At 46.1% G+C, this 12,773-nt stretch overlaps 1 protein-coding gene across 7 annotated transcripts in view; it reads left to right on the forward strand.

Annotated features, from left to right (window-relative positions):
- Positions 1-12,773, forward strand: part of KIFC3 (kinesin family member C3) — a 422,885-nt gene that overhangs the window by 312,338 nt on the left and 97,774 nt on the right. For all 7 annotated transcript variants that reach the window (XM_086945003.1, XM_086944997.1, XM_086944996.1 and 4 more), the window contains one exon: positions 1,347-1,521. In XM_086945003.1, coding sequence (XP_086801129.1) covers positions 1,413-1,521 — 109 coding nt within the window. In that variant the 5' untranslated portion in view covers positions 1,347-1,412. The remainder of the gene's footprint in view (positions 1-1,346; positions 1,522-12,773) is intronic.

Here is a 12,773-nt window from a genome sequence, read left to right on the forward strand (position 1 = left end):
ATATATACTGGGCTCTGCAAAAAACACGTCTGAACAGTATTTTCTTGTCTGCATAATGGTATTGGTTCATAGTTGTTTTTATATCTTCAGGTTTACACATGGTTAAACCTTAAATTACTTAAAACATTTAAAAATGTGCACTGCACCGGTATCCGTTTAAGAAAATTATATTTCTTTTTATTCAGTGCAAAACAATATAACCCGACAGAATTATACATCATTATACTGAGCTTGACAATCCTAGTAGTACGATCTTCGGACCGACCCCCTTCTAGCTTTCCCCTTTGTGCTAACGGTTCGATGACATCCCTCTTATTCTACTGCTGGAGTCCATTGGTGGGCCGCCCGTCGAGGTTCACAGATATTTCCCCTGTACTCATTCCCTCTGCCTCATATTTGTGTCCATTTCCTTGGGCATCCCCTTCATTCGTACACTGTTGGTTCCATTAATACACCAGTCAAGGTCTTTCTTCCATGCTGTAATCGTTGGTGTCTTGCACGCTCTCCACAGCCTTGCAATGTTGCGTTTAGCTACTAACATCCCCAGCGACACCCAAATCTTTTCCTTGCCACCGAGGTCCGTGGGTCCCCAAATATTCAAAAGGCCTAAACCTATCGTCTTTTACTTGGGATCCCAGGATTTCTCCCATACATCATGTCACTGCAGACTAGTAGCGATGTATGTGCAGACGTTCCCTGATGACATAAACGGATGTACTCTCCACCGGTATCCGTTTTTAACTCTTGTCATGCTGTGCTATTTAATGTTCTTCTCCACACTGGAGACACTTCGTCCAGAGGGAGCCAACAGGGGCGGTACCTTTCAGAACTAAGACATTGTGTCCATTGGTGACAAAGTTCCTAATATGCCCGCTCAGCTTCGAAAGGGTGTAGACTGGATCTTTTAATGTGGCCAATGCGTACTTGAAAGACTGAGAAGTAGAAGACACTCGAGTTGATGGCCTCCAGACCATTAAAAAGAATTTCTACTTCTACAGGCAAGGAATCAAGCTTTTAGTTCTGACAGCGTGTTTGCTGAAATAATTGTTTAATGTGACAGGCTTCATTGACCACCTGTGCACAACATACTTAACAAAGGAGTGGCAGGAAATTTTTTTTTCTGATGATTCTTTCATTTTGATGTTCAGTTGGTGGGGTCTTGAAAATGTTTGACTAATGTGGTGTCAGTAACCCAACCTGTTTTTTTGCATCTCGTAAATAGGTTCTGCGCTATGTACATTTGAATAGTTGCCGGTACTTCCAAGCATTGAATTGCAGAAGGCATGGATCCTGGAAATTCTCATTTTGTTCTGTCATCTATTACATTTAGCCTTTGTGTTTGACAGGCTCTGCAGGACGCCACTTTCACACTCCAGAGCACTGGAAGGAGCAAGGAGAACTCGCACCATCTCATGCAGACCCAGTGTGCGATACGTCCCAGGAGATCCAGAGTGAGGTCGACTTCTAAGCTCGGCTCTAAACTGGAGCAAGACTGCGACACCATGAGTCTGGAGAAAGCAGGTGAGGAGCGTCTGCATGCAGAAGGACAGTGGTAGTAGCGCAGTCGTGCAGGGATCAACTGTAGGGTTCTGGAGCTCCCTTACTGAATGTCACTGGCTAGAGGCACGCATTGTGGGCATTGCTGAGCAGCTCGGCTCCTAGCCACCATATATGGAACGTCTCAACCACGGTCCATTGCAGACATTTCATTTCCTGGGACCATTCAATTAAGCATGGGCGAATTTTGCGGATCTCGCGTTCGCGAATTTTGCGGATTTGCAAACTCGCAATCCGCGAATTCCCGCGAATTTGCGGATTTTTTTTTTTTTGTGTTCGCCCGTGTTTCTGCCAGTTCGCGAGGGTTTTTACAATTTCGCAATTTGCGAACTTACCTGTCGGGTCGCAAGTTTTGCGAACTTGTTGTTTCTACGTGTCCAGCCTGTTTGGGACACTCTTCTTCATCACTGCCACTCTCTGTCACCACTGCCACTCTCTGACTACTCATGCCACCCTCTGGCCCACCCATGCCACCCTCTGTTTCATCACCACACCCTCTGGTTGTCCAGTGTACATTATTTTCGGCAAAGCAAAGCACACCTTCCCTGCCTCAAGTGACCTGAATTAATTTGGGGCTGATTAATGTGTCACAGAATATTTTTTTAGCTGGCACCTGCTTCCTTAGTGCGCCCTGATTAGTGATCTTTTGCACTTGCTAAGTGCTTTCATTGTTGCAAAATTAGTTACAACACCTGCCCTGCCCCAACTGACAATAATGAATTAGGGGCTGATTAATGGATTTTAACTTCCAGCCTGGCTCCTGCTTGTCTCCCTTAGCTGTAATTCACGACCTTTGTGGCATATGTGTAACTATTCTGAGGTTCAGAGCAGGGTCACATAATAGTTGCAACTGGCAACTGAACTCTGGAGGGGCCCCTCAGGAAGCACTACAGGAAATGGCTACTAATGATGAGCCTGAACTTTTGAACCTGGCAAGTAGTTTCAGTTTTGCTAAGATCGTATTTCTGCAATTTAGCACTTATTCGCGGGGCGCGAAGTTGTACTGGGAAGCCGCGAACTCACGCGAACAGTGCGAGCAGTGCGAGCAAAATCCGCTGCTCGCGGATTTTGCGGGAGATTCGCGAATCTCGCGGATTGCGGATTTCCCGAAAATCCGCAAAATCCACGAGCGGAACGGATTTTCCGCCCATACCTACATTCAATGGCTTTGACGTGGTCAGAAAAATTGGTGGTGAGGAGGTGATGATTTCTACTGAAGACTAGATGCATAACAGAATTTTTGGGGAGTTCGTTTCTCTTTATTGGTTTGTTTATTGGAGTGTTGGTGGTGGTTGTCGGGGGCTGCTTTTATAAGCCATTTCAGTACACTGAATGGTTCCTGGGCGGTTGGGGTGGTCAGAGATGACCGATTTTGGGTCACAGGTGTTGAGTATTACAGCATCTGTAGCACAGCGAAGCGATGTGTAGGTGAGTCCTCAACTCTGCAAGCTTTCATGAAGTCTTCTGCAAACCTAAGATTGAATGTTGAGATATGGAGGGCTGACCTTTGCGTTTCGAAGAATGTCACACCAGCATGTATGTCGCTGTTTCCGTGGCTAGTTTTATACATAATGTTCAATAAGCACTGTACTTCTGTTCATTTTTTAAAAATCATTTCAGTCTGTTTTGTGTCCTTTCTCATAAAAAAGTAATCTACAATACTCAACAAGTAGAGGTGACACTTGGTTCAATGTCTCGTGTTTGCAATTATTTTGTGATGACTCCTCAATCAAGAAAGTAATAGCATCACGTGTACACATTAATTAGTACTATTGTGAAGCTACATTAAATATTGATTATGCTGCATCCGTTTCCTTTTTGGATGAATTACAATGCTAAAAAGTACTATATAAAATATGTTTCTGATCCCGTGCTTCAAAATGTCCCGAATTGAGTTTGGAAAGTTGCAATCCACATGTGTACAAATAATTCATGCAGCGGATTGGCTTTGCACACTTTAATCTCAAAATCCAGTGACAAAGTAGCATAACATTTTGTATTGAAAGACAAATTATTTTCCTTCCCATTCTCCAGCTTAAGCCTATAAAAATAAATTAATATACATTTTGTTTAAATAAATTATCGGTTCTCCTAAAAACGTTGTTTCCCCTAATCGCTGTATTATTTATGGACACATTGTTACCAATTACAACGCTGTGCAACAAATTCTGCTTATCATACCTTTTAAATAAAAATGGAGTTGCGCGTCTTATTCTACAAGCAGTGTAAAGTAAAATTTCCCTTGGACTTACTGTCACTATTCGTTATCCAAACTCATACACCACTGCATCCACACTCGTGCCACAGAAAGGGGTTTTCCCCTATTATAAATATAAACCCATTGCAAATGCGACTCTCAAATTGCCAAAAAATATTCAAAATGTATTGTGTAATCAATAAAACCGTTAAAAGCACAATGACAAATTAATTACACATTCTTAATCCCTAAGCAAAGCGATCATAATAAATTAAAATGCATAACAAAGAAGAGACATAGTGAAGCGATCCATTTCGAAAAACATCCAAACTAATTAATCCATTAGAATCTAGAGACAAAGTCAAGCTAATATTAGCAAATGACAGTACATAACTTCCTCGGATTTAATAAAAACAATAGCGTTGATGCGTTTCGGTGTGCTACCTGATATGCCCCACCTTTTTCAAGACCCAATGCTTGGTTGTCTCTTTTTTATCGTTCTCAATGTTAAGTCAATTATCTAAAAAACATAAAAATACATATAAATATGTTACCCACACAATACATTATGTGACATTTATTTTAATTCACAAAGCCCGCAGTTCTAGTCAATTTCTACATGCATCCACAATTCATATACTATTTAGCTACGGTGACTTTCCCCTCATTAAAGAGATAAAAAAGACTGCACTAGCAGCCTGTCTTTTAGTGTGAGGTGAACTCATCCCTAACTCAAGGTGAATAGCCTCAAGACCAGTGCATTATGGAAAACCCTCGTCTTGCAGATAATCACCACCCTGGTGGAACTCTTCTGGTTGCACTTGCCAGTTGGCACCATCTTCCAAACCAGCCGCACTATCTTCAAAGCCATCACTACTGGCACACCTTGCCGACAAGCTCACCATCCCCTGTTCTTGGCACGCCCGTGCCTAGGTCACAATCAAACTGGAGACCAAGAAGTGATGAAAAAGACAGAGGGTGTGTGAAGCTTTTTTCTATGGGCTCCAGGCTCTAAGTTAGATCGTGGTATGGGTGTATCCCTTATGTACTGGGAGTAAGCTTACTCACTTCTGCAGTTAGACTATTCCCGGAGCTGCCATACGTAACTCTGTTACACCTCTAGAGTATGCTAGGTTTTGACCACTGTGGGTTTTCGTGGCCAGTTGACCCTAAGCTCTTCTCTCTTATTGAAGGGTTTTATTGGCTATCTCAGAAGACATACCGGGTGTAGCACTTCTTAAGGGTTTCACCTAAACTCTGACACAGAATAGGTGAGGAGAAACTCAAGATGCGGCAGTAACACATTAATGCCGATACTGGGATGCAGTCTGAGCTGGGATCCTGAAGTTATAGGAGGGGGGAACTTTTGTCCTTTTCCACCTGTTTTGAATCATGCTGTATCGTGGAATACTGTACAGCTTCATGCAAACTTATTTTGAAGAGATTTACAAGGCACTGAGCTAATTTTACCTGTTTGACTAATGCAAAGAAGCCATGCAGAGGGAACGCACCTTCACCAAGCACTGTTGCTCGGAAGCTCAGTCCAGAAGAGCCCGCCATGATCGTGCTCCAATGGGAATGATGCAGCCCAAACAACCAAGACACTTTACCTTTAAACAGGAACATGCGCAACCCCAAACAAGTTTTAACCCATTTGGCCTGATCAAGGTGCATCTTGGATCCTACTGCGTAGGAAGCATGTGGCCTAAACTCAGCAGGTAGGCCCAGCCTTCGGTCCTGTCCTCTATGAAGCCAACAAGCTCCAAGCTGGTTCAGGATGTTGTGTGCTCCTGCTTAGAGGGGACTTGACTAGCTATTCGGCTGGACTGTTCCGATTGGAGCAAGACCGAGTCTCATTCTGGAGTGGTAGAATGAGCACACGAAAATGTCTTGAATGGAGCGCAAGTAATATCAGGCTTGAGATCAATTCAAATATTTCACCCAGGTTTTTTGTTTGTTTTTGTAATGTTTTTCTAAATTAGATCCCTAAATTCAAGTGCTGGCCTGGCATTGCTAGTGCGCTCATCTCCTAGAGCAGCATGCGACCTCCAGACAGAGGCTTGCAGCTTCTCTGGGGCAGCCCTAGGTGCAGCTGCTGTTGAGCAGTTGTTGTGTACTTGCCCTTGTGGAGGGGTGGCCTGGTCTGAATGGACTTCTGCAGTACCACACCACCGAAAGGCATCCTCATCACTGCATACATATCAATCCAACACCCACCCAGTAAGCCAAGGTGGGTATATTCTCATCAAGCAGTCCAGTCATAGACTATGCATTAAATGGGCGGTCCTTTTTAGGTCTCGCCTAGCGATGCAGCGCATGCGCTGCTTGCTTGCGAGATCTATTGTTGTCTCTTTGCTTGTGGAAGCGGCGTGGAAGCTCCGCCTCTGCTTCTCATTGGCTCGCGGTCAAAATGTGTGCTTTAGATTGGAAGGGAGGCATGTTGGTTCTCTCCCTGTCTCCTCTTTGCCGTGCCCGGACAGCAGATTGTGCACGTGCATGGTATCTCCGGGGCTTGGTTAATTAGGTGTTGTTCATTGCTTTCACTTTCACAAACCCAAATGAAAATGGTTGCTCTGTGGCACATGTAACGTGTGTTTTTACAGTAGATCGGACGCAGTGACTCAATGCTGAACTTCACGTGGCCGCCGCAAAGACGTGTGCACACATGTGCACTGTAACTGCAACTTCTCAAAATCGCAGTCCAAGGGAGGCGGGACCAGGACACTGCTCACCCACCTCAAACTGCAGCGGAAATAATGCACCAACAATGACCGCCACTACAACATCACGCTCAGCAGTTGGTTTAAAGCGGACACTCCCAAGGCAGTCTCGACAGCATGGATGAGGCACAACTGATCCAGTGGAGGATGCTGGAGCCGACAGACCAGCCCGTCACCACTAAAAAGATCAGAAACGGAGGGAAGGATCTTCTTGTTTTCTTTATTTGTTTTGTTTCTGGCATGGATCGCGATCCTGGAGGTCACCTGATCTGATTAGTGTGTCTGTCTCAGTGAAGACCTTCACATGCCTCGCGCCACTCACAGGTACAGACAGGCCTTTGTGCACAGCGTCCTATTAGGCAATCCAGCTGAGAGGCCCTGCCTCAATTCCCATCTAAGCGCAACTCCAGCTGAGAGGCCTTGCATAACTCCCAAATGTAGCGCTACTCCACTCGAGAGGCCGTGCATCGCTCTTCATTGCAGCAGGGCTCCAGCTGAGAGGCTCTGCACCATTCCCAAATGCAGTGCTACTCCACTCGAGAGGCCATGCATCCATTCTCATTACAGCGCTTCTCCAGCTGAGGCCTTACACCACACCCAAATGCAGTACTGCTTCATGCTGAGAGGCCCTGCACCACTTGCCTTTCTAGGTCGTCCTCCTGCAGAAAGGCTCTGCATTGATTCCCGATCAGCTGAGAGGCCGTGCATACTTCCATTCCAGGTTTATCTCCTGCTGAGAGGCCCTGCTTTACTTCTCATTCAAGCTCTATGGTCAGCCAAGAGGCCTTGAAATACTTCGACTCCATCTGTACCTCACTAACAAGCCATATATAACTACATTGCAATTTTACTCTCTGCTAACAGGCACCACATTGCTAACAAATCATCTTCCACCAGCTGAGAGGCCCTGAAATACTACCGATCCATTTTCTATTGTCCACTCTGGTCAATCCATCGTTTCCATTCCGTCTCTGCATGTAGCCAAGAGGCCACACATCCTTTTTAGGTCTCGCCTAAGCCATCGCTTTGGCGAGATATTTAGTGGGGCTTTCAAAAATGCTCCTAAAGTGAAGATCAGGTACAGTGCATGTGGGCCGGGAGCGTAGCACCATTTGTCCGCCTGCTGATCACTTTCGCGGCCGCTTTGATGTTCTCAGTGAACCGCGCGGCCACTGAACATCAAAGCGGCCGCGAAAGTGATCAATCACCATTTGCCATCCCAAGCCCTTTACTGCTTTGCTTGTTGGTATTGTGGTCCACCAGAGTTTTTTTCTGCTCGGAGGCTACATTACTCGCACCATTTCTACTCTACACTAAGAAGCCCTCCACCTCTCAATACCCAGTGCTCCCTCCTCAGTTGTATTCTTGATATGTTGCCCTTCATTTGTTACAATGTACTGTCTGCGGTTGACGGTCACGCTGTAAAATATAAATATCCCAGGATGTCCACATGTCTTTCTAGACTAGAGAAACTGCCTCTATTTCCTCCCACTACTTTAGGCCACACACACTGCGCACTCACACACTGCACACTCACACTATTTTAGGCCAGACACACTGAGCCCTCCCACTACTTTAGTCCACTCACACTACGCCCTCAAACTACTTTAGGCAACACACACTGCGCCCTCACACTACTTTAGGCCGCACACACTGCGCCCTAACACTACTTTAGGCCACGCACTCTGCGCCCTCACACTACTTTAGGCCACACACTCTGCACCCTCACACTCTGCACCCTCACACACTCTGCACCCTCACACACTCTGCACCCTCACACACTCTGCACCCTCACACACTCTGCACCCTCACACACTGCACCCTCACACACTGTGCACCCTCACACTACTTTACACCACACACACACACTGCGCCCTCACACTACTTTACACCACACACACTGCGCCCTCACACTATTTTAGGCCACGCACACTATACCCTCACACTACTTTAGGCAACACACACTGCGCCCTCACACTACTTTACACCACACACACTGAGCCCTCACACTACTTTAGTCCACTCACACTACGCCCTCACACTACTTTAGGCCACACACACTGCGCCCTCACACTACTTTAGGCCACGCACTCTGCGCCCTCACACTACTTTAGGCCACACACTCTGCGCCCTTACACTCTGCGCCCTCACACTCTGCGCCCTCACACTCTGCGCCCTCACACTCTGCGCCCTCACACTCTGCGCCCTCACACTCTGCGCCCTCACACTCTGCGCCCTCACACTCTGCGCCCTCACACTCTGCACCCTCACACACTCTGCGCCCTCACACTCTGCTCCCTCACACACTCTGCACCCTCACACTCTTTCACGCCACACACACACTGCGCCCTCACACTACTATACACCACTCACACTGCGCCCTCACACTACTTTAGGCCACGCACACTGCACCCACACACACTCCGCCCTCACACTACTTTACTTTAGGCCAAGCACACTGCGCACTTGCACTACTTTAGGCCACACACACTGCACCCTCACACTACTTCAGGCCACACACACTGCGCCATCACACACTGCGCCATCACACACTGCACCCTCACACTACTTCAGGCCACGCACACTGCGCCCTCACACACTGCACCCTCACACTACTTCAGGCCACGCACACTGCGCCCTCACACTACTTTAGATCACACACACTCTGCACCCTCACACACTCTGCGCCCTCACACTCTGCTCCCTCACACACTCTGCACCCTCACACTCTTTCACGCCACACACACACTGCGCCCTCACACTACTATACACCACTCACACTGCGCCCTCACACTACTTTAGGCCACGCACACTGCACCCACACACACTCCGCCCTCACACTACTTTACTTTAGGCCAAGCACACTGCGCACTTGCACTACTTTAGGCCACACACACTGCACCCTCACACTACTTCAGGCCACACACACTGCGCCATCACACACTGCGCCATCACACACTGCACCCTCACACTACTTCAGGCCACGCACACTGCGCCCTCACACACTGCACCCTCACACTACTTCAGGCCACGCACACTGCGCCCTCACACTACTTTAGATCACACACACTCTGCACCCTCACACACTCTGCACCCTCACACACTCTGCACCCTCACACACTCTGCAGCCTCACACTACTTTATGCCACACACACACTGCGCCCTCACACTACTTTACACCACACACATTGCGCCCTCACACTACTTTAGGCCACGCACACTGCGCCCTCACACTACTTTAGGCCAAGCACACTGTGCCCTCACACTACTTTAGGCCACACACACTGCGCCCTCACACTACTTCAGGCCACACACACTGCGCCCTCACACTACTTCAGGCCGCACACTGCGCCATCACACACTACACCCTCACACTCTGCACCCTCACACACTCTGCACCCTCACACACTCTGCACCCTCACACACTCTGCACCCTCACACACTCTGCACCCTCATACACACTGCACCCTCAATGCAACATACACTCCAAATACCACTCAGTGCCACATAATTACACGCCACATAATTACACTGCACTCAATGCAACATACACTCCAAATACCACTCAGTGCCACATAATTATATTCTACATAATTACAATGCAACATACACTCCAAACAATACCACTCAGTGCCACATAATTACACACCACACAATTACACTCTACTGGATACAACATACACTCCTCATAATACCACTCGGTGCCACATAATTACACTGCGCTCAACGCAACATACACTCCAAATACCACTCAGTGCCACATAATTACATGCCACATAATTACACTGCACTCAATGCAACATACACTCCAAATACCACTCAGTGCCACATAATTATATGCTACATATTTACACTGCGCTCAACGCAACATACACTCCAAATACCACTCAGTGCCACATAATTACACGCCACATAATTACTCTATCGCCCTCACTCTATCTATCGCCCTCACTCTATCTATCGCCCTCACTCTATCTATCGCCCTCACTCTATCTATCTATCGCCCTCACTCTATCTATCCCTACTTGCCTTGCAGTCATGAATACAGAAAAAGCTACAGGTGTGGAGAGAAGATGGAAGGAGGCAGAACATGGGTTGGGAGTGCTGAGAGATGAAGGGCGTGAGTTTTGAGTGTCCAGAATTTAGTTCTGGGCACATCGGACATACTATGTTGTCAATTGGTGTTCTTGTATATGATTATTGTTTTTGGTTTTGGTTGTTGTTCCTGTACTTGATTGTTTGAGTTTTGCTCCCCTTGAGTCATTGTGCTCCATCGTCTAGCACATACTTAGTTCACCCAGGTGTATGTTAGATTCCCCATGTTAGACTAATGTTCTGATTTGTTACCTTTGCCTCAAATTGTAAAGCGCTCTGATATCCTTCGGGATCAAGTTCGCGCTATATAAAACTTTATAAATAAATAAATATCGCCCTCACTCTATCTATCTATCGCCCTCACTCTATCTATCTATCGCCCTCACTCTATCTATCCCCCTCACTCTATCTATCGCCCTCACTCTATCTATCTGTCGCCCTCACTCTATCTATCTGTCGCCCTCACTCTATCTATCTATCGCCCTCACTCTATCTATCGCCCTCACTCTATCTATCTGTCGCCCTCACTCTATCTATCTGTCGCCCTCACTCTATCTATCTATCGCCCTCACTCTATCTATCTATCGCCCTCACTCTATCTATCGCCCTCCCTCTATCTATCTATCGCCCTCCCTCTATCTATCTATCGCCCTCCCTCTATCTATCGCCCTCCCTCTATCGCCCTCCCTCTATCTATAGCACTCACTCTATCTATCACATCACCACAGCATCACTCAGCACCACCACAGCATCACTCAGGAGCACCACAATATCACTATGCGCTACCACAGCATCTCTGAACGCCACAGCATCACTCATCGCCACCACAACATCACTCATCGCCACCACAACATCACTCATCGCCACCACAACATCACTCATCGCCACCACAACATCACTCATCGCCACCACAACATCACTCATCGCCACCACAACATCACTCTGTGCCACCACAGCATCAGTCTGTGCAACCATTCAACAACTGGTTCAAATATGTTCTAGCACTGTTTCAAGCTTTATTACAAATGTCACAAAAAGATGTTAATATTTCACTTCTGTTCTTGGATTTTTGTCACAATAAAATACACTGAACATAATCTTCACAAAAGTTATTTACAAAAGTTTAAACTATTGCCATTATAAATTATAATAACTTTTATTTAAGTATTATTTATTAAAAAAAATTAAAAGCCATTGTTATTTGTAATATCAATACATCTAAGTCATGTAAATACAACACCTATTGCATTACAAATGCTATAGGTGTCACATTTCCGAAAGTTATAACTATTGACATTGTAAATGACAAAGCTATTAATTTCGCTATTTTCAAAACCAACACATAAATAAAAATGTTGTCATTTACAATACCAATAGCTCAAACTTTCCTAATGCGAGACCTATTGCATTGCAAATGCTTGTTATTCCTGTTTTACCTCAGAGTTCACCTTGCTGCTAACCCACTCCGTTCTTTCTCTGAAATCACTCCCTTCCTTCACCGCCTCTTTCTTACATCCCGTCCCTACCCATCCGCTCTTTCTTACCCTTCGAAAACAGCCCCTCTTTTTATGCCTCTTTCTTAGCCTAGCTTGGTTTCTCTTCCCTCCACCACTCCCCCCCCCCCCCCACCACCCCCTCAGATTCCTATACTCACTCGCTGAAATGCACCAAATCCGTTCTCAGCACATTCGCCTGTCCCCTGACATGCCCACTCCCCGCGTCTCTCACAGGGACCAGCGCAAACTGAGCATCAGCATCACTCTATTTTCTAAACGAGCATTGGCAATGCACTAGGTCTCGCATTTAATCGAGTTTTAGCTATTGCATTGTAAATGACAATGACTTTTATTTATGTTTTGGTTTTTAAAATGTACATAAAAGGTATTATCATTTACAATACCAATAGCTTAAACTCTCGTAAATGCTCGACCTATTGCATGTCAAATGCTTGTTTATTTTGAGAGGGAGAGTACATGCACCTCTTAAGAGGAACGTGATACTTTTACTTGGAGAGTGCCGGCAATTCACCGAAATTGAACTTCTATTTTTCCATTTCAAGTACTGACCCTAGAACCTGAACAAAAATTGAACAGGAAATATTGTATGCGCAGAATGTTTCTCTCCTTCCACTCCTAGCCCATGCTTCTTTTCCCATTGTCTTGTTCTTCCTCTATTCCCTCCCCCTCCCTTGTTACGACAAGAGA

This window comes from Lissotriton vulgaris, chromosome 12 (genome assembly GCF_964263255.1).
Source record: "Lissotriton vulgaris chromosome 12, aLisVul1.2, whole genome shotgun sequence".
Classification (NCBI taxonomy): Eukaryota; Metazoa; Chordata; class Amphibia; order Caudata; family Salamandridae; genus Lissotriton; species Lissotriton vulgaris.